Source organism: Paroedura picta, chromosome 3 (genome assembly GCF_049243985.1).
Source record: "Paroedura picta isolate Pp20150507F chromosome 3, Ppicta_v3.0, whole genome shotgun sequence".
Lineage (NCBI taxonomy): Eukaryota > Metazoa > Chordata > Lepidosauria > Squamata > Gekkonidae > Paroedura > Paroedura picta.
The window spans coordinates 58,337,640-58,364,374 of NC_135371.1; the positions used below are offsets into that span (position 1 = coordinate 58,337,640).

The 26,735-nt window shown below is 43.5% G+C and overlaps 1 protein-coding gene across 7 annotated transcripts in view; it reads left to right on the plus strand.

The window, feature by feature from the left end:
- DNAH1 (dynein axonemal heavy chain 1) overlaps positions 1–26,735 on the plus strand; it is a 236,653-nt gene that overhangs the window by 126,747 nt on the left and 83,171 nt on the right. For all 7 annotated transcript variants that reach the window (XR_013229078.1, XM_077325858.1, XM_077325859.1 and 4 more), the window contains 14 exons: positions 759–845; positions 1,657–1,843; positions 2,845–2,936; positions 4,351–4,505; positions 6,620–6,797; positions 8,115–8,309; positions 12,542–12,661; positions 13,129–13,287; positions 13,536–13,640; positions 16,791–16,931; positions 18,239–18,399; positions 19,121–19,278; positions 19,380–19,553; positions 19,991–20,029. Coding sequence is in view for 6 of the 7 variants with exons in the window: in XM_077325858.1 (XP_077181973.1) it covers positions 759–845; positions 1,657–1,843; positions 2,845–2,936; positions 4,351–4,505; positions 6,620–6,797; positions 8,115–8,309; positions 12,542–12,661; positions 13,129–13,287; positions 13,536–13,640; positions 16,791–16,931; positions 18,239–18,399; positions 19,121–19,278; positions 19,380–19,553; positions 19,991–20,029 (1,951 nt within the window). In the remaining variant the exon portion in view is untranslated. The remainder of the gene's footprint in view (positions 1–758; positions 846–1,656; positions 1,844–2,844; positions 2,937–4,350; positions 4,506–6,619; positions 6,798–8,114; positions 8,310–12,541; positions 12,662–13,128; positions 13,288–13,535; positions 13,641–16,790; positions 16,932–18,238; positions 18,400–19,120; positions 19,279–19,379; positions 19,554–19,990; positions 20,030–26,735) is intronic.

A 26,735-nucleotide genomic window follows, 5' to 3' on the forward strand; every position in this document is an offset into this window, starting at 1 on the left:
ATGTTGAAAAATCAGGAGTAAGCCAAGCATGCAAAAAAGCTCTTTGTATCTAACTGAAATTCTCTAGGCAAGAAAGGGAGGGGGGGAAGAGGGATAAATGAAGCACATATGTGAGCCCCAGAACAAGCTGGGTTTATGCACGTGTTCTTTTAATATTGTATAAAAGTAATATCTGAATGTAGCCTTTATTTTGCTGCCAGGAACTAATGTGCAAAGACACCTGGGCTCAAAAACAACTGCAAGAGCCTCTAAGGTTCCTATTACCAGTTTGTATTGTTATTGTTAACTTCATTTATAGACTGCCTTTAACTGAGACTCAAGGTAGTTCACAAAATGTTGAATGCATTTCAATCAGACAGCAAAGACATCCAATTAAGTATGCAGCAGGACTAGGATTACAGAACTAGAAAACAATGCAAAAAAAAAAACCTCTCTAAGGCAACAAAACTTGTCTGAGGCATATCATACCATAATGAGGGAAGGGAATTGCAAAACTAGAATACATTGCGGTAAAAAGGGAGATGATACATGTAATAAATACTACAATAGACTACTATATTATTCCTTATATATAAATCCTTAATTTTGTTTGTTAAATCACACTAATTTAAAGGATTTCCCTCCTTGTGCTTACCTAAAACAAAGCTTTTGTGCTACAAGTAGCAGAGGAAATGGACTTCCTCTTGTGCAACTGAATGCTTACCATTCTACTGACATTCTGATTTCCATTGCTGCCATTTACTGTATATTTGCTACAGGATCATTATGACTTTGGAATGAGAGCTGTGAAGACTGTCATTTCAGCTGCTGGCAACCTCAAAAGAGAAAAACCAACAATGGATGAGGCAAGTCCACAACTGTCTCACTGAAAATGACTGCATACAATGATATCTTGTCAATAAGATGTGTTTGTGTGCTGTATGAAAATGATCAGAAAAACCACATGGGAATGCCACATTCCCTTTTGACCTGCAGAACCAAAATTTATATGCACAGTTATTACTCTTCAGTTATGCAGAACAGAATACTACACATGTAGTATTCTAACTGAGGCATATAACTTTTGTCCTGGGAAATCAACATGGAGGTTCCCAGAAACAGCACAGGACCCTATTCCTCATGTTGTGATCCTGAGCCAAATTGAACCCCTGCCGTTCTTTCAACAACTGTTCTTTATGTGCCTGTGGGGAACACTACTTGAGCCTGAGAAACCCAGACCTGTCTTATTAAAAATCGTAATATGTAATTGGGCTAATAAGGGCAACATTTTTCAGTGTACAACTGATTTGTATATTAAAACATGCAAACATTTCATTCACAGATGTCTTCTTGTAGAGCTTTTTAAACTTTTTTTCCCTTTTAAAAAAGAATTTCAGTTGTTGCTAACACTGTTCAGGAAACTTCAATAATCAAACAAAATGTTTTACAACAATAATTGTAGCCATATGGGGGAAAGCAACAATGAATTATGATGTGCTGTAATAGAGCAGTTGTAATTTGTGCAGAACCCAGTTCTTTTACCTGTCTTTTTCCTATGATGGACTCAAGGCAGACTCAGAATGTAAAAACTTTACCTATGATGACTATGGAGTATGGAGATTAACTGTAGGGAAAGAGAAGGCATATGCCTAATACACGGGCCTTAATTGTTTGCAGGAACTTATTTGTTTAAGGGCTATCAAGGATGTCAATGTTCCCAAGTTCCTGCTGGATGACCTCAAGCTTTTCAATGGCATAATTTCTGACTTGTTCCCCTTGATCCAAGAAGAAGCAATTGACTATGGCATCCTGGAGGAAGCAATTCACAGAGCATGTCGCAAAGAAAACTTGAAGGATGTTGATGGTGAGTGGAACTAGAATAAATACTTCCTGTGTTCTTCTCTTATGTCAGGCCAGTCTAGCATTTAAAAGATTGCCCAGAAAAATGTCACCACTCTGCAGACTTTGGGAATTGGACATCACAGCTGCAGGGTGCAGTTTATCCTTTAGTGATATCAGCTGACATAGTATGAGAACAGTGAAGAAAGTGAGAGGGGAAGGTGTCAGGTCACATGGAATGAGTGATGCCTTCCTTTCCATCTGTAGACTGTCCTTTTAATCCGCAGCTCCCCAGAAGTTTTTTTTACCTGCCTTTAATCCCAGTTGCCTAGAAGAAAAATGAATTTATAAACATTTTAAATAAGCTTCCAAAATGTCTCATTAGAAAATAGATGCATTCACATAGGTGTACAATGCTAAGTATGAGCTGTGGTACTCACTTTATGTATCATAAAGGAAAAAACTCCTCCTCTTGAGAAAAATGTAGTCAAAATTATATTCGGGGGGTGGGGGGGGCTTTTGTCACCTGTAAGCTAATTCTAGAAGTTTCTGAATCATGGCTCTGCATCAGTGTGAACACACAGATAACCAATCAAAGAGGTAAGCAACCTGTTTATTTATCATATATTGCATGTGACATTATATTTTATTTCACTAAGTTGTGATGCTCTGGTAGAGTTGTAAGCAGTGAAAGTAAAAGGATATACATAGAATTATGGCATTTATTGTGTGTGAGTGCATAAATATACACACAAACGTATATCCATTTCATATCTACTGTCAATATGTTGAAATCTGCATCCGTAGCTAATGAACAAACTAGTATGCTTCTTCCATGTTGCTTTGATATGATAAAACCAAACTGGTTTAGATAGGGTCCACAGCCATTCTGATGAGTTGATGCTTGTATTCACACACTTACAGATTAGGAAATGTTTTTATGATGTTTTATATGCCATTAAAGGTTTTTGAATTTGATTAGGAAATGAAACTGTTTTGCATACTTCTGAATCTTTTGTTCCCCAGGTTTTGTGACAAAGTGCATCCAGCTGTATGAAACAACTGTGGTGAGGCACGGCCTTATGTTAGTGGGGCCCACTGGCTCTGGAAAAACTAAGGTAGGGTCTGCAGGAGATGTAGTGCAATATTCCCAGCACAGGAAAGGACAATTGCATTTCCCCCAGCACAAACGTCCATGACATGAGAACTCAGTGTAAGAAAAAAGCAGAAAACCAACCTCAAGTTTCTTGTGAAGTTTAGTAGCAGAATATATTGGAGACCTTTAAAATATAACTAAACTTACCGGGACTGGGGAAGAGCCTCATTAAGGCAGGTACAGATAACCTTTAGCCTTCCCAAGATTTCTACAATGTGCTACTTCACAATAGTCTTATAGAAGAAAATAGACAGTTTCAGTCTCTCCTTTTGTGATCCTTGTTTGCCTTTTATAATGCTGTTTCTTCAATCATTTCAAACATTTGAGTAAAATTTCTTTGTTAACCACTCTGCATTCTTTAGGTGTGTGGTTAGTCTGTATTGTCTTTGTATTGAGTCTTATAATAGATGCCATGGTATTTCAGCTGATTGTGTTACCCAAAGAGGAAATTTCTAATTAGATGGGGAAATTAGCTTTAAAGGAGACAAAGCAAGAGGCGGTAACTGGGATTCTTCACCAATGTTTATTAGGATTGTTCCCTCAAGAGAACTTTGAAAATAAACCAGTCTAGGTTTACCAGAAATGGTTTCTAAAAGAAAAATAAAAGGGTATAACACATACAGACACACTGGAAACACTTAACATGGCTAGCTAAAAGGAAATCATGGAGGAGTGGAAAATGCTGTAGTTACCAGTCTCAAAGATAGAGGTCCATGGAGACAGGCAGTGAAACAACCTACATTTCATGGGAAGAAGAGAAGGCCCACGCATAAGTGGGGGTGTGCAGAGGATCTAAGAATACCAAGATACTGCTATGGAGCAAGATGCCATATTTTATAGAGCAAAATGCTCCCTGGGGCTAGCTGACGTATTAGCCCTAAAACAACTTGATTGGTATTCTGGAGGTGGACAACCCTCTAGGAGAAGCTGGAGTTTACTTGAGGGGAACTATATATGTAAATGGTGCTTGATGACCTTGCGAGTGGGAAAAGCTAACAGTTTTGGTGAATACCATTAAGTATTGCTTACTTAAGGCAAATGATTGAGGTGAAGTAAAGCTGGAAGTTGGATGAGATTAAATCAAGATGAGGCAATAGATTCTTGGGATGCCCATTGTCCTAATTATGCATCTCTCTCGGGTGGAGAGGAGGTTGTTAGGGGGTCAGCCACTTTTTTCCACATTTCTAAACTACATGTCCGACTTGTCTCTGACATCCATTTTAGTGTAATCTTGTACCTGGTAGTGTGTTGCTTGTTATATTTGAAATGATACTGAAGGAAGGGTATATATGGTTTTCTATATATAAACTGCCCCTCCATGAGAAGAGGGGCCTAGTTGCTAAACCAGGGTCTGACTGCTTTTTCTCCCCCTTCAGTGCTATAAAGTTTTGGCAGCTGCAATGACATCTTTGAAAGGTCGGCCGTCAGTCAGTGGTGGAAACTATGAAGCTGTCAAATATTATGTGCTGAATCCCAAATCTATTACAATGGGCCAACTGTATGGAGAGTTTGACCTGTTAACTCATGAATGGTAAAAAAAGGTTCCTTCTCCTTTCTAGAGAGCTTGTGGTCTGTTTTTGTTCCCTTTCTAGGAATGGAAATCTCTACATAAATTGCAATGCCAGAAAGCCTTTCTCAGTAACAAGATTAAATAGATGAGCAGGATCTAGCCAACATTAAGCACTATGCTTAGCTGTTGCCAACTGAAATAGCTGGGACTTAGTGTTTATTAACTGGTCCTTCTTTTGGGCTTTGCACAAAAATTGAAACAGACGTTCTGGTCACTGCACTCTAATAAGAACTGAGTACTTGATATCCATTTCTAAATATCTCCCCATCTCAATTAATTTATTGGTCCTGTGGGGAATATGGAGTTGGATCATCACCCCTAGCTTAAAATGGCAACCAGGAAAGATTGGGGTAAAATTGCCATCCTCCAGGTAGGACCTGGAGTTCTCCTGGAATTAAATTTTTTCCACACTACAGTTTCTCTGAAGGAATTCACAGCTTCTGAAGATGTGCTGATCAAACCTAGAGATCTGAGGCAGGCAAGAGCTATGTCAAGATGGGCAGGGATAGCAGACAGTGTCAGAACTCTTAATTCCAGAACAGCCAGAGCTAAACTGTTGTTGTTTATAGAAGTCACTGCCTACAATTATAACACTGGTCCATAGGTACTCATAGCTAGACCATGTCCCCTATTCTGCATGGCTTTATGGTGGATCTAGTCATGCATTGTAGCATCTGAACTGTGTTTCTGGCCAGGCTTTCTGTCTTCTCTGCTTTTGGGTCCTGGGTACAACTGAGAGGTCCTTGGTAATCAATTATCCTTCATGAGGCTTGAAATCCCAGGTTCTCATGCTGGCTCCTTTTTCTGAGCCTCCTTGGCATCTGGCCCTGTAGTCCACTGCTGTCTGCAAATTCCCTGACAGCCTCTGAGGATCTGAGGGCCCAGGAACCTCAGGGCCTGTCATAGCTTTCTCCTCCATGGGATCCAGCACCATGATGTCCTCATCCTATGGTAAAGAATTGTTAGGCCCTGTTCTAACATAGGGTATACAATAGATTTTAGATGAGATTCCTCTTCAAACTCCCCTTCCACAAACATTGCTCCCAAATCTCTAGGCATTTTCCAGGTCAGATTTGGCAACCCTAGGTTCCTGGTAGTAAGGGGAATTTTCCCAGCATATAACCCTCTCCGAGTTGATATTTCTGTAATAGAGAAAATATATCTGTAGCCATATGATTTGTTTATCTTGACAGAGAGACTTTTCCCCAGCACTGTGGTACTGTTCTAATGGGGGGTGGGAGGTCAAGGCTGCTATTTAGCTGTTTAAAGAGATGGGAGATTCAATCACATGTTTCCAAAGTCTTGTCTAGTGATGTCATAAGCTAATCATAAGGCTGAAGTGCACAATTATACACATATATTAAACCTATAAAAGAGAAATTGGGTCATGCAGACATTTCCTACATTTTACCCCGGGGTTTGCTAGACTTGGGGTATAGTGCATATTTATGGAAGACTTTTCCATAACATATTCTAGTTAAACGTGACAGCTTATTTACAATGCAGTTCTTGCCCAAAGGGCAGCATACCAACATAGCAGAGTGGCAAAAAATACAATATCCATAAAAACTCATCCACAGGCATAAAGCCATCTGTTCTCTCCAGCTGGGCTTCAAAGGATGCTATTTTCTTTTGATCCTGTAGGGAAAAAAAGCATACGTGTCCTTAGTACTAGATAAACAAAATGTATAATAATTATAGCTATTTAAATGGACAGAGCAAGGATTATTTATTGAGGGTGATAAACTGTTGGACTGCATCCAGTACCTTTTCACACGCTGGCCTTTGCATTTCTGATTGTGAATGACTGTATGCATTCATTCTTCACTTGCACCTACCTGGATAGCAAGAAGGGAGACTGTATTGCTAAGGAAGGCAGATTCCACCTCTACTTATTGATATTTTGTGAACCACCACGAGACGACTTGTCATGAGTGGCAGTATATAAATAAATAAATATTCTGTAGATATGTTTAGGATGGCATCAAAAATTGTGGGTGAGGCAGGGTCTCATGCTATTGTTAGACTGTAAAACCATCCATTCGACTCCTGCTTATCTCCCTCCCATCTCACAGGACAGATGGCATTCTTTCTTCACTCATCCGAGTAGGAGCCATTGCCACAGATCACAACAAGAAATGGTACATGTTCGATGGTCCTGTTGATGCAGTTTGGATTGAAAATATGAACACTGTGCTGGATGACAACAAAAAGTTGTGTCTTAGCTCTGGTGAAATCATTAAGATGACTGAGGTATCCTTATTTTGTTTATATATTTGACTTTGTTGCTTGTACCAACATGCATATGTTATTTATTACATCTCTATCCCACCTTTCTTTCATTCTGGGATTTGGCAGGGTAGATAGGATTTCCTAGGATGTAAAAATGGTTGTCATTAGGGACAAACTTTGAGACAGAGGTCCAGGGGCATGGCCCCAGCAAGGGGCCCCAAACACAGATTGTAGTTTTGCATTTTTATCTTACTATCTGAGGAGAAGTAGAGCATGTCTATTAAGGACAAAGTCTAAATAATCTAACTGTACCATTGATGTCATAACATACACAGACACACAAACTGACTTTCGTGTCATCATGTTTATTAACAGAACTTTTTCAAAAAGAAATTGCCATCTATTAAGCATAATCTGACCAGAACGTTACTGTTTTTAAACATTTCCTGTCTTGTTTTTGTTACACAACTGAAACTGCTGACTCCAAACAAGTATTCAGAATTATCTAAAACAAGATGGAAGATTCTATTTTTTTTGAGAGATGGAGAATATTTTATTTAAATGAAAGTAATTTTATATTAGTGGACTTTATACTCAAGGTAGCATTTTTTAAATAATAGATTTGTTTTCTGTGCTTAAATATGGCTAGCTGACATTGCATAGGATCTGGACTAAATTAACAGTTTCCACTAATTACCTCTTCCCCTGACTGGATAGCCCAGGCTGGCCTGATCTCGTCAGATCTTGACAACTAAGTAGGGTTGGCCTGGGCTAGTTTTTCAATGGGAGACATCTAATGCAGGGGTAGTCAACCTGTGGTTAATGGACTACAATTCCCATGAGTCCCTGCCAGCAAATGCTGGCAGGGGCTCATGGGGATTGTAGTCCATGAACATCTGGAGGACCACAGGTTGGCTACCCCTGATCTAATGTATTCCAGGATTGTGATGCAGAGGCAGGCAATGGCATACCACCTCTGAATGTCTCTTGCCTTGAAAACCCTATAGGGTTGCCATAGGCCAGCTGTGACTTGACAGCAAAACACACACATACTAATTACCTTTTAGTAAAGTGGACCACTTGTCATGTCATTTCATGGAGATTGGTGGGCTTCAGCAGCAAGGGAGAGAAATGGAAGATCCACTATGCAATTGGAAAATTTAGTCTAAATCCAACTCACTGTATCATCAATGTGTCGCCCCAATGACCTGGGGATTAGGAAAGGTCAGGTTCTATGAAACTTCACAATCACATGTTCAACACACCAGCTGCACAATTCAAACTTGTAACTTTGATGGTGCGGTTAAAAAAAACTGGCTTCTTTTCTGTGATTTCCAGGCAATGACCATGATGTTTGAAGTGCAGGATCTAGCTGTTGCCTCTCCTGCCACTGTCTCACGGTGTGGCATGGTATACCTGGAGCCAAGTATTTTGGGACTGAAGCCCTTTACAGAATGCTGGCTGAAGAAGATTCCAGATGTTATAAAGCCATTCTCAGAGCAACTGGAGGCTCTTTTTGACAAATTCCTAGAGGTGAACTACTAAAGCATCCATAGTTTTGATTCAGTGAAGGATCTTTTCATCAGCCTTGGGTTTAGCCAACCAAGTAATCCAAATCAATAAATTTGCTTTCAGTAGTTTTAGAGTGGCTAGTAAGTACAATTCATCAGGAACTTTTCCTGTGCCAAGGCTCACCTCTTGCACAATTACAGTTCACTTTCATTGCTAGTAGGAAAGTACTCGAGCCCTGTAACTTTTGCTTCCAGATGTAATGAGAGTATTACTGCACAAAATGCTATGAAATTTTAACCAACTATATATGGAGGTAAATTTAGATACCCTATATACTCGCATATAAGCCTAGTTTTTCAGCACCCTTTTTCACACTGAAAAAGCCCTCCATGGCTTATACGAGGGTGTATATAGTAATTGAAATAAAAGCCTGCTCCAGCTAGCAAATCGTTGCATTGCCTTTTGCAAATGTGTACTGCAAGCTGAGCTTGCTCTGGCAGCTTGTAGGACATCAACGGTTTGACTGAGGGACTCTGATCTTTTTTGTCCTTTTGCCTTAACTTCTTCCTCTTCATATTCACTTCTTCTAAACTATTATTTTGGTTTATGTGGGCGAAAAGCGGGGTACAAAAACCAGCAGCTATTCATCCTCTTGACTTCTCTGTATTTGTTGGGGGGGGGGGAGAGGCTGGATGGGAGAGCCTCTGTTGATGGAGCATTTCCCACCCTCGGCTTATATGCAAGTCAATAAGTTTGCCCAGATTTTGTGGTAAAATTAGGTGCCTCGGTTTATATGCAGGTCGGCTTATGTGCAAATATATACAGTAGGTATTTTCACAGATAAAACTCAAACCTGCCCATGGCCAGAATGTTCACTTACATCATTGACTTTTTCTTCCCTATTATGTATGCCTCTGTCTAATCATGTATTAACAATCAGCCCTTAAATATAAATTACGGGACAAAGACTCTGTAATGATTTCAAACTCTTATGAAAGTTGTTAGTCTTTAGTGCTCTGCAGCATGATACTGAGCCTTGTCTATATCAAGGATATCCTTTGACTGTCATTTGAATGCTTGAGTATAGTGAAGTAGGTAGATTCTCTCTGAAAAGAACTACTGACATCACTGATTATTGTATTGACAGAGATGAATCTATCCAAGACAGTAGTCATGAAGTCCGACATGCTGTCTTGTAAGCCCCAATTGGGTAGCCAGTTTCTTTTGTTACTTTCTGGAATAACTTGCTGGCAGAGTTAGACTAGCCATTTAACCCAGTGGTCCCCAACCTTTCCGAGGCTGGGGACCGGCAGGGCATCGGGCCGCGCCCCCGCGGACCGCGCCCGTGCGGGCCATGCCCGCGGATCGGGCCGCGCCCGCGGGCCGCGCCCACGGATCGGGCCGCGCCCACACCGCGCCCGCGGATCGGGCCGCGCCCGCGAGCCGCACCCGGGCCGCGCGGCCCGGCCCTGATTCCCTCTCCCCACCTCCCGCAGTAAGAAGTTTCCCGGGCCGCAAGCTTGCGGCCTGGGAAGTTTTTTACTGCGGGGGCGGGGCGGGGAGAGGGAGCCGCGGCCCGGTGCCATGGCCTTTGCGGCCCGGCACCGGGCCGCGGCCCGCAGGTTGGGGACCACTGATTTAACCTACTGAAATACAGGAGCAAGCAGGTATAATCACCAGTGGCTCTACCCAGTGTTGCAGGGATTATCCAGTAGTGCCTAAGATCACCCATTGGCAGCAGTGCAGGAAGCTGTAATGGATATACCAACACTTATTCCAATTCCGCCCCAAGATCTATGTAGCAAATTGGTTGCGGAACGAAAAAACGCCATTTTAAATAGTGGAATTCGTTGTTATGTATACCTGCCTTTGTAGTGGAATCCAGTTGCGTTTCTATCATTTCCCACAGGTTTCCGGTCTCGTCAAAAATCGCTAGCCAGGAAGCGATATTGCCGAGCTTTGTCCCGCCCCTGGCCGTCAATCAAACGAGCAGCCAATGGGCGGCCGTTATCATGCTCCCAAAAAGCCCTTTTCCCTTTAAGGATGGGTTTAAAAAAAAAAAAAAGCACGTTGCAACGAATCTGTGTTGATTCGTTGCAACGGAGAGACCCATCTAGCTAGCAGGTGGTGTTTGAGCTGCCGTTTCATCGTTGCCACGCTCCCCCCGAGTGAAAAACACACACACACCCCGCACGGGCGCGATTTTTGGCCGAAAATAGAGTGAAAAATAAAGGGAAAATAAACCAGCAAACGGGTCTGTGTGGTGCTTGGTGCTTGGTGACTTAAAACAGCTCTGGGGAGGGACTGCAGCCGGGGAAGCCTCGCTGGGTTAACGAAGGTGCGTTGATCTCCGCTCGTCCGAGAAAAAAAAATGGCGATCGCTTCGCTGGAATATTAGAGGAGAGAGCCAGTGGGAGGGACTTTGCAGAAACCGCAACAATGGTAACGCACAGAACTTTCCCGCTAGTGTTGCAGATGACATCAGTTGATATCATTTACTTGGATTTTAGTAAAGCTTTTGACAAGGTTCCCCATGATGTTCTGGGGATCTAAGTTGAAGGACTGCAATCTGGATTTTCAGATAGTCAGGTGGATAGGGCATTGGTTAGAGAACCGCACTCAAAGAGTTGTTGTCAGTGGTGTTTCATCAGACTGAAGAGAGGTGAGTAGCAGGGTACCTCAGGGCTCGGTGCTTGGCCCGGTACTTTTTAACATATTTATTAATGGTCTAGATGAGGGGGTGGAGGGACTACTCATCAAGTTTGCAGATGACACCAAATTGGGAGGACTGGCAAATACTCTGGAAGATAGAGACAGAGTTCAACGAGATCTGAACACAATGGAAAAATGGGCAAATGAGAACAAGATGCAATTTAATAAAGATAAGTGTAAAGTTCTGCATCTGGGTCAGAAAAATGAAAAGCATGCCTACTGGATGGGGGATACGCTTCTAGGTAACACTGTGTATGAACAAGACCTTGGGGTACTTGTGGATTGTAAACTAAACATGAGCAGGCAGTGTGATGCAGCGGTAAAAAAGTCAAATGCCATTTTGGGCTGTATCGACAGGGGCATCACATCAAAATCACAAGATGTCATAGTCCCATTGTATACGGCACTGGTCAGACCACACCTGGAGTACTGTGTCCAGTTCTGGAGGCCTCAGTTCAAGAAGGATGTAGATAAAATTGAAAGGGTACAGAGGAGAGTGACGAAGATGATCTGGGGCCAAGGGACCAAGCCCTATGAAGATAGGTTGAGGGACTTGGGAATGTTCAGCCTGGAGAAAAGGAGGTTGAGAGGGGACATGATAGCCCTCTTTAAGTATTTGAAAGGTTGTCACTTGGAGGAGGGCAGGATGCTGTTTCTGTTGGCTGCAGAGGAGAGGACACGCAGTAATGGGTTTAAACTTCAAGTACAACGATATAGGCTAGATATCAGGAAAAAATGTTCACAGTCAGAGTAGTTCAGCAGTGGAATAGGCTGCCTAAGGAGGTGGTGAACTCCCCCTCACTGGCAGTCTTCAAGCGAAGGCTGGATACACACTTTTCTTGGATGCTTTAGGATGGTTAAGGCTGATCCTGCGTTGAGCAGGGGGTTGGACTAGATGGCCTGTATGGCCCCTTCCAACTCTATGATTCTATGATTCTATGATTGGTTGCAAGAGTGTAGCGCTTTCCGGAGGGTGAATCCACTTTTTTGAATTTCCCTGAAAGCGCTACAACAAAGCGCTTTTTGCGGATCAGTTTCAGGAGTGTTGCAGATTGTCAACGACGTTGTGCATAACAGCAAATTAGTAGCGATTTCAATTTGCAACCATTGTGCAATTTTGAACGAGTGCGGCATGGCCCTTATTTTGGGTGCCACTGGCCAGGTCTCTGATAGGTAGTCCCTGCTGTAACAGCCTATGACACTACAGGATCCTTTCAGCCTTGCTTCCATTTCAGAGGGGCCCGGACTTCTACTTGTGTGTTAAAAGAGGGCCATGGAAAGGTTGAAGATCATTGATTTAAAAAAAAAGATAGAAACAGGTTCTTGGATAATCTCTGTCAATTGCTATGTTTTTTTTCTACAGCATTGTACATTCTCTGGTTGCAATGAAGAGTGTTGAGAGCACTCCTTGACATGACAGAGATTCTAGCACCTATGTGCAGTGTTAGCTGTTGTGAGGAAAGGGGAAGACAGCAGCAAGGCTACGAGTAAATCTGGAAAGTTAACTCTAGATCTGAGTTGTATTCTTCCAATCCTTACAGGAATCCATCATGTTTGTTCGGAAATCAGTAAAGGAGACAATTGCCTCTACGGATTGTAACTTAACAATGAGTCTCATGAAGTTATTGGACTGTTTCTTTCAACCGTTCATTCCTATTGAGGTATGTTTTTATAGATGTTGATGTTCAAGGATCTGGAGAGGTGAACTGAATTGGGTGGTCATCTTATTAAACATGATAAAAAAATTCAAGAGAAATTATGGGCATTCACATTGGGATCCATCCTCTTTACTTAGTCACTGCAGTTAGCTATGATTCTGTGTATAAAACATTTTTTTAATTTCATATATTTTTATGGTTTCTTCCAAAGAGCTTGGGACAGTGTACACCATTATCACCAGTACAAGAGTATTGCGCTTTATTCCATGGGGAGCTCGTTCTCCTGAGCACAATAGCAGTTCCAAAACACAGGCAAATTTAGCATTTATCGTTAACAGAAAGAGATGCTGAAATAGCAAAGAGGTAGAATTAAATTGCTGACACAGTATGAGTTTATGTTCTCTGTGTTATCATTAATGAAGACATTATTAATTTTAGAGAAAAAAATAATGCTTAAAATGAATTTCCAGGGAATGAAAAAAATGCCCCCAGAGAAGATAGCTCGTATTGATGAGCTTATTGAGCCTTGGTTCATATTTGCTTTGATTTGGAGCGTGGGTGCCACTGGAGATGCCCAGAGCCGAGTAGCCTTCAGCACTTGGTTAAAGACAGCCATGTCAGACAAAGAGGTAAGTTGATGAAAATGGGATCTCATCTCTTCCAAGCAACAGCAATATGGCTCTTGCCTTTCTAGAATATGTGTGACTGTATTGTATTATTTGGCAGAGAAATTGTTATTCTGGGAGATATGGCGAATATAAACCAGATGGAATGCCATCACTCCCAATTCATGTCCATATTATATTTTTCCTGTTAACCTCAGAAAAAACAATTCATGAGAACTGTGGTGCTCACCGTCTGCTTTCCCCTCACACAGATTGCTTTACGCTTCCCAGACGAAGGTTTAGTCTATGATTATCAACTGGATGATGCTGGTATTAGTAATATTGAGGAAGAGGAGGATGAAGATGTTGTTAATGAGGTAAAGAATATTTCAGTCTGTTTGCTCTGGACTTGTTTTATATTCTTTTCTGAAGCAAGATTCATAGAATCGTTGAATCATAGAGTTGGAAGGGGCCATCCAAACCATCTAGTTCAACCCCCTGCTCAATGCAGTATCAGCCTAAAGCATGCGGGATAAGAATCTGTCCAGCTGCTGCTTGAAGACACATAGTTTAAACTCTTTATTGTGGGTCCTTATCGTCCGCTGACAACAGGAACCTTTCCTTGCCCTCCTGTGACAACTTGGGTTGGGCGCTTTGGCATCTGAAGCGGCTGCTTGTACCCGAAGCAGCCAGCACTACGGCGTGGGGGGAGGAGTGTGGGCATCAACGCACCAGTCGGCATGTGCCCGTGCCTCTCCTTCCCCCCCACGACGCAGCACTTGCTGCTTCGGGCGTGAGCGGCCGCTTCGGACGCCATAGCGCCCAACCCTAGTGACAACCTTTCAAATACATAAAGATAGCAATCATGTCCCCTCTCAACCTCCTCTTATCCAGGCTGAACATTCCCAAGTCCCTCAGCCTTTCCTCATAGGGATTGTTCCCCAGGCCCCAGATCATCCTTATTGCTGTCCTCTGAACCCTCTTAATTTTGTTCACGTCCTTTACTAAGTGAGGCCTCTCGAACTGTACACAGTACTCCAGGTGGGGTCTGACCAATGTGGTATACAGTGGGACTAGGACATCTTGTGATTTTGATGTGTTGCTTCTGTTGATACAGCCCAAGAATGCCTTTTTTACCACCACATCACACTGTCTGCTCATATTTAGCTTACAGTCCACAAGTTCCCCAAGATTAGCACTAGTGCATAATATTTCTGTAAGTCATTAGAAATGGGGAGGGGTGTGTGTGTGCAAGACAAACAAAATAACCAAAGGACTTAAGACCAATTACTACCTTTGGATATTGCATCCCAATTCATACAAACATCTCTATCTGACCAGGGTTTCTTCCTCTTGAGCACAGGTTTCTCACCTCCCAACACCCATTGCAACCCAAAATGCTTCCCTGTGGAAGTAGGGAAATGAGAAATTGGCTTCTACAACCAAATTCCTTCTGTACATGGAAATGCTGTGCCGGATTCAAGGTGCTCAGTCTTCAAAATGCTAAATAATTTCTTAGGGAATTTTGTAGCGAGAAGAGGTACAATGTTTCAGAGACTTTCTGGGACAGAAAGAGTATAGCTGAGCTGATTTGTCAAGTTGGCAAGTTTATAGAAATCCTGGCAAAGGAAAAGTATAGAACATCTAAAAAAATCAGTGTGGGTGTTTACATACTCACAAAGTTGTTTGCGTAGCAACAGGACAGTTCATACAAACATACAAAAATTCAGGAAGAATTTGGCCACAGCCTTTATTTACATGCAAATGAATGTAGGCACATTATAAGCAGGTCCAGCTGTCTTGCAACTGGCAGACTGCAAAGAAGCCTCAATGGCAGCAGCCAGGCCTGTAGATGCACAGACAAGTGCATGTGCCATCCCACGGACCCAATGCTTGCTGGATACCTGGGAGGTGGGGCCCTGTGGACATCAGCTTCAAGTAGGACCCCCCTATCACCCAGCCGAAATGGGGCTGTGGCTCAGCATCCACTTAGCCTCTTAAGGAAGCCCATGACCAGGAGGGGGTACAGCATGCAAGCTCATTCCCCCCTCCTCAAAAATTGATCTGCCACATGCACTACAACTGCAAGCCATGACAGAAAGCAAATTGATTTACAATTATACGAAACAAGAAATACGATGACTATCAAATAATATAACAGAAACAGGGTGGGATGGGTGGGTGACATCGATGCTGCCAGAGCAGGGAAGAGGGCGCCCAGGTATACACACATAGCTCTTTTTAAAGGGGAGAAGCAACCCACCCACTAAGCCAGCCCACTGCCTAATACCCAATTACAGTGGTGGGTCCTTCCTCCTCCAGTGTGAAGCCCATCACCTGCTGCCCAATCACGGTGGCAGACCCCAGTAAATTTGGCATGCCCTGGCAGATTTGGTGGAATGCCAATGCAGGAAACACCAGTGTAGCCAGCTCTGGCCCGGCAAGATATCATCCAGCCCCAAAGTCCCCATGCCACTGCAATCAGTGGAGCTTTGTTCAGTGGAGGCCGCATTTCTGTTGGGGCAGACTGAGAGGGTACAGTGTCCCAGAGGCAAACCTGGTAGAAAGGTCCTTGCAGTGAATGTTGTGGGTGAGTGTTCCTCAGACCTGGCCAGCTACACCCACAGTGGATGCCATTGCCTCCTTCACCACTGCAAGATGACAGCAGTGCAGGAGGAGACAGCAGGTGAACTGATACCCATCTTATGCACTGCTGGCCAGGTGTGAACTGAGTTGTCCCTGCATCGCTAACAGAACCATAGAATTAAATCTTCTTTTGCCCCTGTATGCTAGTGGCCATTTATACTTCTAGTATAAATGAAACAGCCAATCCACCCCTGGATCCTCTGATACCTGTTATAATGACAGGGGAGAGGCAGACATGGCATAAATTCCTGATTCCATCTGAAAACCTATGGTTGTGCTCCGGATAAAACAATGGTTCAATACTATTTTGTTCTATTAATTTCAGTGGTTCTTAGTTAAACCTAAATTTTGATTGAGGATAGGAGTACTGTTGACTTTGGCAAAATGATAATACAGAACCTAAACAGTTCCACAGGGCCTGCAAAAGGGAGTTCCTCCGCCAGGCATTTAGTTGAGGTCGACCAAACCACCACTTCCAGTTGGCCCTCAACTTCCCCCCCTCTACGATCAACACTAATCGGTTGCCCACAGGGTCCAGTAAGAGTTAAGCTGAGGCTCTGACAATTTTTATTTTATGTTGTTATTGTTATGATCTTGTTAAGCTATTATTGTTATAATATTTCTGCTGTTACTGTTACCTGTTACCAAGTGTTAATTGTATCCTTCCCTGTTTTCTGTAAACCGCCCTGAGCCCTCGGGGATGGCGGTATATAAATATAATAATAAAATAATAAAGACTTGGTCAGAATCTTGTAGGCTACAGGTCCTTTGCAGAACATCTGTACTTTTAGGATACAAAGTATAAGTTGTGTAAAATCCTCTGTTTATTGCTCAAAAAGTTCTTTATCTGTCACTCACATCAGTCTCTCTCTGTCTCTTAGGTCGGATGGGCGAGCTGGATGGACTCCTCTGTGGAATTTACCATGGTGCCTGATACCAGTTTTTGTGACATTATCGTTCCCACAATGAACACTATCCAGATGGCATACCTGTTGGAAATGTTACTCACTAACCATAAGCCAGTACGTGTCCTGAATCTCAAGTGGGGCAAATCTTGTAGCAATGCAAACTGGCTGCTTCTTGATCAAGCCAGCCATCAGTACTTTGCTCAAGTATAAAGAGTAAAAATTTCTTGTATCTGCCTCTGCTTTTTTGTTTCTTTTTTTTGGGGGGGAGGGCGGGTAAAGATAAACTGGAGTCTAGTGGCACTTTGAAGACTAATTTCTGTTTTTTAGCATAAACTTTTGTGGATGAGAACCCTGCAGTCAAATGTGTGTACCATGTTGCATATTCAGCCAAACTTTAAAACATTTTAACAGTGTTTAAAATACAAATGTATAAAATAGTTAAAACAATAACATAAAACATACATAATTTAGTTTTGCTCAACTGTTTAACCTATAATGGAGGGAACACCCAAATATTTTTTTGTAAGTGCTTGGGACAGAGTGACAGACTCCCTGATGATTCTGATTCAGCATTTTCACTCTGGAGTCTCCCTTTGAAGAACTATTGCAAGGAAGTGCTGACTTTAAATCATCAGAAACTTGTCCTAGGAGGTGGCAGTGTTGTCCCACTGATATCTGAACATTATCATTGATAATACCAGATTTGGGCCCATTTATTCTTTTTACCCATTGTTCATATATTGAATCAAAAAGAGCATTGTTTGATACATGGGTTCATATCACACTGGAATATGTCAAAGATGATGTAGATGGAGTTATGATGTCAATGGGTACCCTGCAATTTCCATATTTTTCATAACCTCATTCATATATATGTTTGCCTAATGAGGACCAGGGCATGCATGGAGAAGGGCTGTCAGTCCACAATAAGCCATTTGATTTTCCTGCAAAAAGTCCCTGCTTCAATTCTCACTGTTTCCAGCGAAAGGGATTAGGCAGTAGGTGATTGTCACCTGAGACCCTGGAGAGCTGCTGTCAGTCAGAGTAGACAGTACTTCAATATATGAGTGGCCTGACTAAATTCAAGGCAGCCTCAGTCCCAGACATCTGCTGAAGTGGGCTTTAGTCCTGAAAGCTTATGCTGGAAAATATAGTTCATGTCCCAAGGCAGCTATTTATGTTTCTTATAAAAGACGAACGTGACTACCCACTGGGAATTTATTTCTGGTTCTCTTTTTCTACTTGAAAAAAGTTCTTAGTTGCTAATTAATGAAAAGATCTCAGTGTCTCAGTTGGTAGGGTCCAGTTGGCACAGTCCTAACGGACTGTCAAAAAGCATAGTGGGCGGGCAATTGGGAATATGAACATGAAATTATTCTGTAAATCCTCCCTGTGGTGACAGCTTTCTTTTCACCATGTAGGTTCTTTGCATTGGTCCCACTGGTACTGGGAAGACACTCACTGTTGCTGATAAGCTGCTGAAGAACCTGCCACTGGAATTTATCAGCCACTTTCTAGTGTTTTCTGCTCGAACTTCAGCTAACCAAACCCAAGACCTCATTGACAGCAAGCTAGATAAAAGGCAAAAATCTTTGGGGATTTTTCTATGATTGATAGCATTGACATTGTTCACATTCATGTTATTATGTTTAGCATTTATGAGTCACCTGCCCATATGTATGCTTCTTTGAAGTATATGAAGGTTAACAATTTAAAATAAAGTTCAAAGGTTTAAGAAACAGCTAAGTTTTTAAGCACTTCCCTTATATTTTACTGATAGATAAAATTTAATTACTAAAACATGTCTTCCCAGCCCTAGTCCCTCACTCTAACCCAGTAGTAGTAGTCACGCTATAGTTTGTGAAGAGCCACATTTGCAATCATCATCAAACAGGTGAAATATTTTTGCATGCATATTATTAACTGTTGAATTTTTGCAGCTAATACTGCAGGACTGAACACCATACTCTACCTGAGAGATATAAAAGCATTTTCTATTAACATTAGTGAATTTTACATAGATTCAGGAGAAGGCTTACCAGGCACAATTTTGTTCATAATTATCAAGGCCACAGGACATTGGTATTTCTGGAGACAGAGTTTGTTCCTTGGAACACTGAAATGTACCCAAGACTCCCCTAGCGTGCCTCTCTGCTTTATAAAGGAGTGAGTAGGAGAGCTACAGAACTTTATTATGGCTCATGACTCCATGCAGGAGGGTTTTTAGATTGTGCTTAAGTATCTAGACTATTTTCACCATGTGTTCTGTGCAGTCATTTTTATCCTTGTCTTACTGTATACAGGCGCAAGGGAGTCTTTGGCCCTCCACTTGGCAGGTACTTCATATTTTTCATAGATGACTTGAACATGCCAGCACTAGAGACCTATGGTGCCCAGCCACCCATTGAGCTTCTTCGGCAATGGATGGATCATAATGGCTGGTATGACAGGAAACAAATTGGTATGATATAAATTCTTTGCTTAACACCTTTATATTTCCAGTTTTCTTTCATGGCTTGGCATTCATACATGCAATCCTTCTTCTCTGTAATGCTTTTTCAGGTACCTTTAAGAAATTGGTGGATATTAATTTTGTCGGTGCCATGGGACCACCTGGTGGAGGACGAAATGCTATCACCCCACGTCTAACACGCCATTTCAACTATCTCTCATTCACTGAGATGGAGGACAGCAGCAAGAAGAAAATCTTCTCTACCATTCTAGGCAGCTGGATGTGTGAGTTATAATATTATAGGACTCTTTGTTGTGTGAAGTAAATGTACTGCATCATTATTACTTTAATTGATTTAGGCCAAATTCTGCTCAGTTAACAGAGTTAACTCAAAAGAATTATATTGAGACACTAAGCTATCGGGTGTCATAGTTGTAACAAGAAATTTGCTATTTAGTTTGGCATATTGAAATCAAATATTTTGAGTTAGGTCATCGTACTACATTCAGATATGAGGTCCAGTTTATCTTCTGAAATATAATACTATGGTCACACTAGGGTTGACTTGTGATACCGGTCAACATTTGGTCCTTAAAGTGAAAAAGAGAGAGATTTACCATTGTTTATCCCATTGGAGGGGAAATCTCCAGTTTCTGTGTATGTTTTTAACTGATAAATAAACCAGTGTTTTGCCAACATCTTTGTATTTCTGTTTTTTTAGCTGGAAAATTAGGAGAAGTGTGTTACAGAGATCCAGTTCGTAAGTAAAGACAATTTAGCATAAGTTAATTGTAAAATATGGATAGAAATAAGATTCATTTGCGTGAAGGTGCTATAACATTTGGACAGAATGCAAAAGAAAAATGGTCTTTGTCTCAGTATCATATGCTACCACTAAGTCACTTTCCAAGTCACAATATAATGAAAGGATAAAAGATAAAATTACATCTGCCAATTTAGCATACCTATGGCAACTCCACACTTTACTTTGGCTGTGTATGCGCCAATGTCACATTGATACTTAATTCAAGAAATTTGTGCAATGTGGACACTATGCATGTGTATACACACATATTTAAATACCATCTGTACTCATCTGGGAAATCATAATTTATTTATTTATTTATTTATTTATTTATTTATTTAGATTTATATACCGCCCTCCCCGAAGGCTCAGGGCGGTTTACATTAAAACTAATCAACGATACATAAAACAGTCTTCGTTAAAATATACAGTAAATAATAACAGTGGTTGTAACCATATAACAGAATAATATAACAGTATAACAGTATAATAAAATAATATAACGATGGAACGGTGCAATACCACAACAGGTCCAGAGCGCTCTGGTGGAGTTCTGGGAGGAAGGGGGGAGAGGGGGGGAGGGGGGGAGCGGGGGCCCTTCATTCGCTGTTGGTTGTGCCTGGTCTCAACCAAATGCCTGGCGGAGGAGCTCCTTTTTGCAGGCCCTGCGGAACTGTTTAAGCTCCGTCAGGGCCCTGATCTCCTCCGGGAGCTCATTCCACCAGGTGGGGGCCAGTACAGAGAATGCTCTGGCCCTGGTCGAGACCAGGCGGACTTCTTTAGGGCCAGGGACCATTAGCCGGTTGGTGGCGGTGGAGCGCAGAGCTCTTTTAGGGGCATAGGCAGGGAGGCGGTCCCTCAGGTACACTGGGCCCTGACCGTGAATGGCCTTGAAGGTAATTACCAGAACCTTTAGTCTGATCCGGAATTCAACTGGCAACCACTGCAGTTGGTGGAGAATGGGCCGGATGTGGGACCTCCACGGTGTTGCTGTGAGGATCCTGGCCGCTGCGTTTTGGACCAGCTGTAGTTTCCGGGTCAAGGCTAAGGGCAGGCCTGCGTAGAGCGAGTTACAGAAGTCCAGTCTAGAGGTGACCGTCGCATGGATCACTGTGGCTAGGTGTTCCGGGGCCAGGTAGGGCGCTAGTAGTTTGGCTTGGCGGAGATGGTAAAATGCCAGCCGCGCTACCTTTGTGATCTGGGCTTCCATTGTAAGGGAAGTATCCAGAATCACGCCTAGGTTCCTGGCGGAGTGAGCCGTAGAGAGCTGTACTCCATCCAGGGCAGGCAGGCACGCTTCCTCGCATGGGCCCTTCCTACCCAGCCACAGGACCTCCGTCTTTGAAGGATTGAGCTTCAGACGACTCTGCTTCAGCCATCTCGTCACTGCTTCCAGGCAGCTGGCTAATGCTTCTGGGGGGGAGTCAGGGCGGCCATCCATCAGGAGGAAGAGCTGGGTGTCATCGGCATATTGATGACAACCCAGCCCAAACCTCCGTACCAGTTGTGCGAGAGGGCGCATAAAGATATTGAATAGGATAGGAGAGAGGACCGCTCCTTGTGGGACTCCACAAGTAAGTTGACGACGGTCTGATGTTTTGTCTCCAATTGCAACCCTCTGTCCACGATCCCGGAGGAAGGAGATCAGCCATTGGAGGGCTGTCTCTCGTATTCCGGCATCGGTGAGGCGGCGAGCTAGAAGCTCATGATCGACTGTGTCGAACGCTGCTGAGAGGTCTAGTAATATCAGCAGTGCCGACCCGCCTCGGTCCAACTGGCGACGGAGGTCATCCGTCAGGGCGACTAGCGCTGTCTCTACCCCATGGCCAGGCCGGAAGCCTGACTGGGATGGGTCTAGGACCGAAGCTTCTTCCAGGTACTCTGTTAGTTGGTTTGCGACAGCCCTTTCAATCATCTTCCCCAGAAACGCTAAATGCGAGACGGGTCGATAGTTGTTGGGCTCTCGCGGGTCTAAGGATGTTTTTTTCAGCAGTGGGCGTACCACAGCCTCTTTCAGTCCCTCCGGGAATTCTCCCGTTGTGAGAGATAGATTGATTATCTCCCGGAGGGGGCCCTTTATCCTTATGTCCGCTGTTCTTAGGAGCCAGGATGGGCAAGGGTCTAGTGGGCATGTGGTTGGCCTCGCTGTTGCTAGTATCCTGTCCACTTCGGTCAGCGTGAGTCGTCTGAAGTTACTCAAGGTATTCTCCAAAGACGGCCAAGGGGCCTCTAGTTCACTTTCTGTATCTAAGGTTGGAGGGAGGTCATGGCGGAGTGTCGAGATTTTATCCGCAAAATGACTCGCAAATGCCTCACAGCTGATATCCAATTTGCTACTGTTTTGTTGCCCTTCAGCCAGGGCAGTAAGAGACCGAACTACCTTAAACAATTGAGCCGGGCGTGAGTCTGCGGATGCGATGGTAGCCGAGTAAAAATTGCGTTTCACTGACTTCACCGCCATCTCATAGGCCTTCATCTGCATTCTATAAGATGTTCTCGAGGCTTCGTCACGAGTCTTCCTCCAAACTCGCTCTAGCCGTCTCAGTTCCCGTTTCTTGTTGCGAAGCTCCTCGGTGTACCAGGGGGCCCGCTTGAGACGGGGCCGGAGAGGGCGTCGGGGGGCTATCTCATCAATGGCAGTCAGCAGTCTGTCATGCCAGTCGCTGACCAGGCCATTGAGAGAAGTGCCAGGAGGCATTGGCTCCCGCAGAGCATTCAGGAATCCAATTGGATCCATAAGTCTCCGCGGGCGAGCTAAAATTTGCTCGGCGCCCAACTGAGGTGGGAGTGGTAGCCATAGCCGAGCCTTCAGGGCATAGTGGTCTGACCATGGCACGGCAGTTGCCGTGACCAGATCCACATTCAGACCTACGCCGAAAATAAGATCCAGGGTGTGACCTGCTTGGTGGGTGGGGCCAACAACAAACTGCGAGAGCCCTAGTGTCGCCATGGTTGACACTAGGTCCTGCCCAGTTCTAGAAGACGGCAGCTCAGCATGGACGTTAAAGTCCCCCAGGACTAATAGACTGGGAAACTGTAGCGTCCAGGCCGCCACCGCCTCTAGCAGGGCAGGCAGGGCATCTGGTGGTGCATTGGGCGCGCGGTACACTAACCAAATGGCCACGCTCTCGGTTGATCCCCATCCGAGGCCAACACATTCAATGCCTGGTATTGATGGCGCAGGAAGGGCCCTGAAGGAGAAAGCCTCTCGGATCAGGATTGCCACCCCTCCTCCCCGCCCCGCTGTCCGGGACTGGTGGAGGACAGAAAACCCGGCAGGGGCTAGATCTTTGAGGGCGACTGTTTCGCCTTTCCTGGTCCAGGTTTCTGTCACGAACGCCAGGTCCACTCTTTGCTCTGCAAAATAGTTTTGCAGGGTAGAGGTTTTGTTGTTTATTGACCTGGCGTTGCACAGCACCAGTGTCAGAGGCGGGTTATTCACCTTTGCCTCCACCCTAGTGTCGCGAGGGATGGGGCGGAGTCTGGAGGGGGCCCGTGTATGGTTGATTTCCGGGCCCCATGGTCGCCGCCATCCGCTGTCTCTGCCTCTGCCCCTTATTGTTGGGATCCCTGACCCTTTCAGGGCCCCCGCTTTCTCCCCTTCCTCCGTTCTTTCAAATATGATGGGCTCCATGGACACTGTTGGTTTTAGTTCTTGGTTTTGCGGTTTAGCTAGGGTTGTTGCCCACCCTGGTTCTGTGCTTATTGCTGGTTTCTAATGTAGGTGTAGGGTTTTGTGTATCTGTGGAAGGTTGGTCCCAATCGCTATTTATAGCCTCTCAGGACTTCCCAGTTCCAATTGTGACAGTTATGTGCTATGTGTAGGATGTGTATCTGGAGGGGTAGCCCCGATCGCCTGTTGCGGCACCTCAGGGTTGCCCAGTCCAGGGTGTGTGGTGTATGTGTGGCCTCTGTGTTATTTCATGTTGTGATTTGGGACTGGATGTTTGTGGGTTGGGTGGAATTGGGTTGGACAGTTAGCGTTGTTTGGCAAGTGGAGGGTGGGTTGTTAGGTATGGTCTGAATTAATTAGTTGTTAGAATTGGTTGATTGGGGTGGGTTTGGGTGGTTCAGTTGGTAGTTGGGTAGTTCAATTGGTTGGTGGAGTTGATTGATTTGGGGTGGCTTGGGTAGTTCAGGCGATAGTTGGGTAGTTCAATTAGTTGATAGAATTGATTGTTTGGTAGAATTGATTGTTTTGGGGTGGGTTTGGGTGGTTCAATTTTAGGATGTGGTTGATTAATTGGTGGAATTAATTGTTTTGGGTGGGTTTGGGATAGTTAAATTGATGGTGGGGTTGTGGTAGATCAGTTGATGATAATTGTTCGGATGGGTAGATGGGTAAGGTGTTAATTTAATTTGGGGTCAGTCAATGGTCAGATGGGTTGTCGTTAGGTTGAGGGTTGGGGGTTAATTCTTCTCCCTTTTTTATAATTCCTGTGCATAGATTGTTGTCTCTTTCCCTCCCTTTTAAAAATTTTTTTCTCCTTTTTCTATTCCCCCCCACCACTCCTGCTCTTTCCCTCCCCCCCTCTTTCTTCCCCTCCCCTTTTCTGTGCACACCACAATGTTTCCACTTGATTCTTCTCTTAGTTTGTTTGAAGTTTTCCTCTTATTCTCCCCCTCCCCTCCGTTTTCTGTCTGTACAGTTTTTCCCGCCTAAATTCTTCCCGCTTTTTTTTCTTCCCGCCTAAATTCTTCCTGCTTAATTTCTAATTTCCCTCCCCTTTGAAATAGGCATCAACCTTAGTCAGCTCGGTTAGTCCGTTGGATTTCCCTTCCCCCTTCTGAGAATGTCTGTTTGTGCCTTCTTCCCTCCCCCCTGCAGATGGGATATTTATGGCAATCCCCCCCCCCCAGGATTTGGTATTAATCTTATTCAGTTCGTTAGTCCGTTTGTCCGTAATGGGGCCATAGACTACACACACAAACACACACACACAGATATGTCATCCCCACTTGAGGTGTGCTGTGGAAAAAATAGTGTAATACCAATATGCACCAAAGAAATACATGTACTGTATAAAGTGTCGAACTGCTCTAATTAAATTGTGTCAGTACACATTTAGTTACCAAAATTGTGAAACTCATTGACTGAAAAGTGGTTTAACAAGGATCATTTTAAAAGGCTCAGCCTTTCTTATAACATAGAACATTATTCTTAGCTGCCTGTAGCTAATTATTCATATGAATTTGTCTGGCACTTTCTTTTTAAGCTAAGTTTTATTGCTCAGAATTTTTTACTAGGGGTAAAGCCCATTGTATCCAGGAATACAATGGGCACTAGAGCTTGGGGGTGGGAAGAGGAAGGGAAGGGCATGGGGATGAAGGGGTGTTTCATGGGGGGTGTGGTGGCCTGGTGGCAAATGAGGTGGGAGTTGGGAGATGGGTGGCAAGAATGTGTAGTTTTGCAGATTAGAAGAATGTGTGCATGCTGTGGCCAGCAGAGTCCAGCTTGCAGGGGGTGTCACTGTATGCATGCTGCATGGGAGCGGAGGATGCGGTGGGGTTGCCTCACCATCACCATTGGGCAGCAAGGTAACTCGCTCTGTGCAAGGATGCCCTTGAAGATGTTCTGGAAACTTCAACTGGTTCAGAATGCAACAGCTCGGATTCTTACAAAAGCCCCACGGAGAGCACATATTACACTTGTGCTCTCCCATCTTCACTGGCTCCAGATTGAAGAAAGAATCAGTTCCAAAGTCTTAAATTGAAAGCCCTAAACAGTCCAGGGCTCCTGTAACTGGGACCACCTCCTACCTTATACCCTTCAAAGAACATGAAGATCAGGCAGTCAAAACTTGTTTAGGATCCCTAGCCCCAAAGAAATCAAACTGGCCTCTCTCAGGGCCAGTTTTTTTTGGCCCTGGCTCCTGCCTTGTGGAACACTCTGCCTGAAGAGATCAGGGTCCTCTAGAATCTTAAACTATTCCAGGGGGCCTGCAAAACAGAGCTGTTCCACAAGGCCTATGGTTGAAGCCAGGTCATAACACCATGAAATGCTGGCCTCCCTATTTGAAAGTTCATCCACAGACAGGAAATCCCTCCAAGCTCTGCGAAATCCTCACAAGGTTAAATTACAAATCAAATACAGTTTTTATACTAACATTAAGTAGTTTTTACTGTGAATTGTTTTTAAGCTGTTGCCAACCACCCTGAACCAACCCGGATAGGGAAGTATATAAATAAATATTCAATATTAATTTTTTAATATTTATATTTATCCTCTGTTATTTTCTCACAATAAATGAAGTACTTAAAGCTGCAATTCTTCAGTGAAATTTGAGAAGAGTTGAAAAATCACATACTTTTCTCATTATTTGGCAATCATGATTGTGTGGCCTAAATTAAGATAAAATTCTGTCTCTTAACATTGTGACAGTAGGTTCTGAGCAGAATCCACTTTGTGTAACATATGAAAGTGGGCTCTGGCTCAAAAGAACTTGTCAATCTAAGGTGCCATAAGACACTGCTATTTGCTACTTATCTAGAATATGGAATTAACATTTGTTAAAAGTTAATAATTTGAATGATACATTAGAAGAAACCATGCCTTAAGAATATAAGAATGTAAGAGAAGCCATGTTGGGTGAGGCCAATGGCCATCCAGTCCAACACACTGTGTCATACTGACCAAAACCCAGGTGCCATCAGGAGGTCC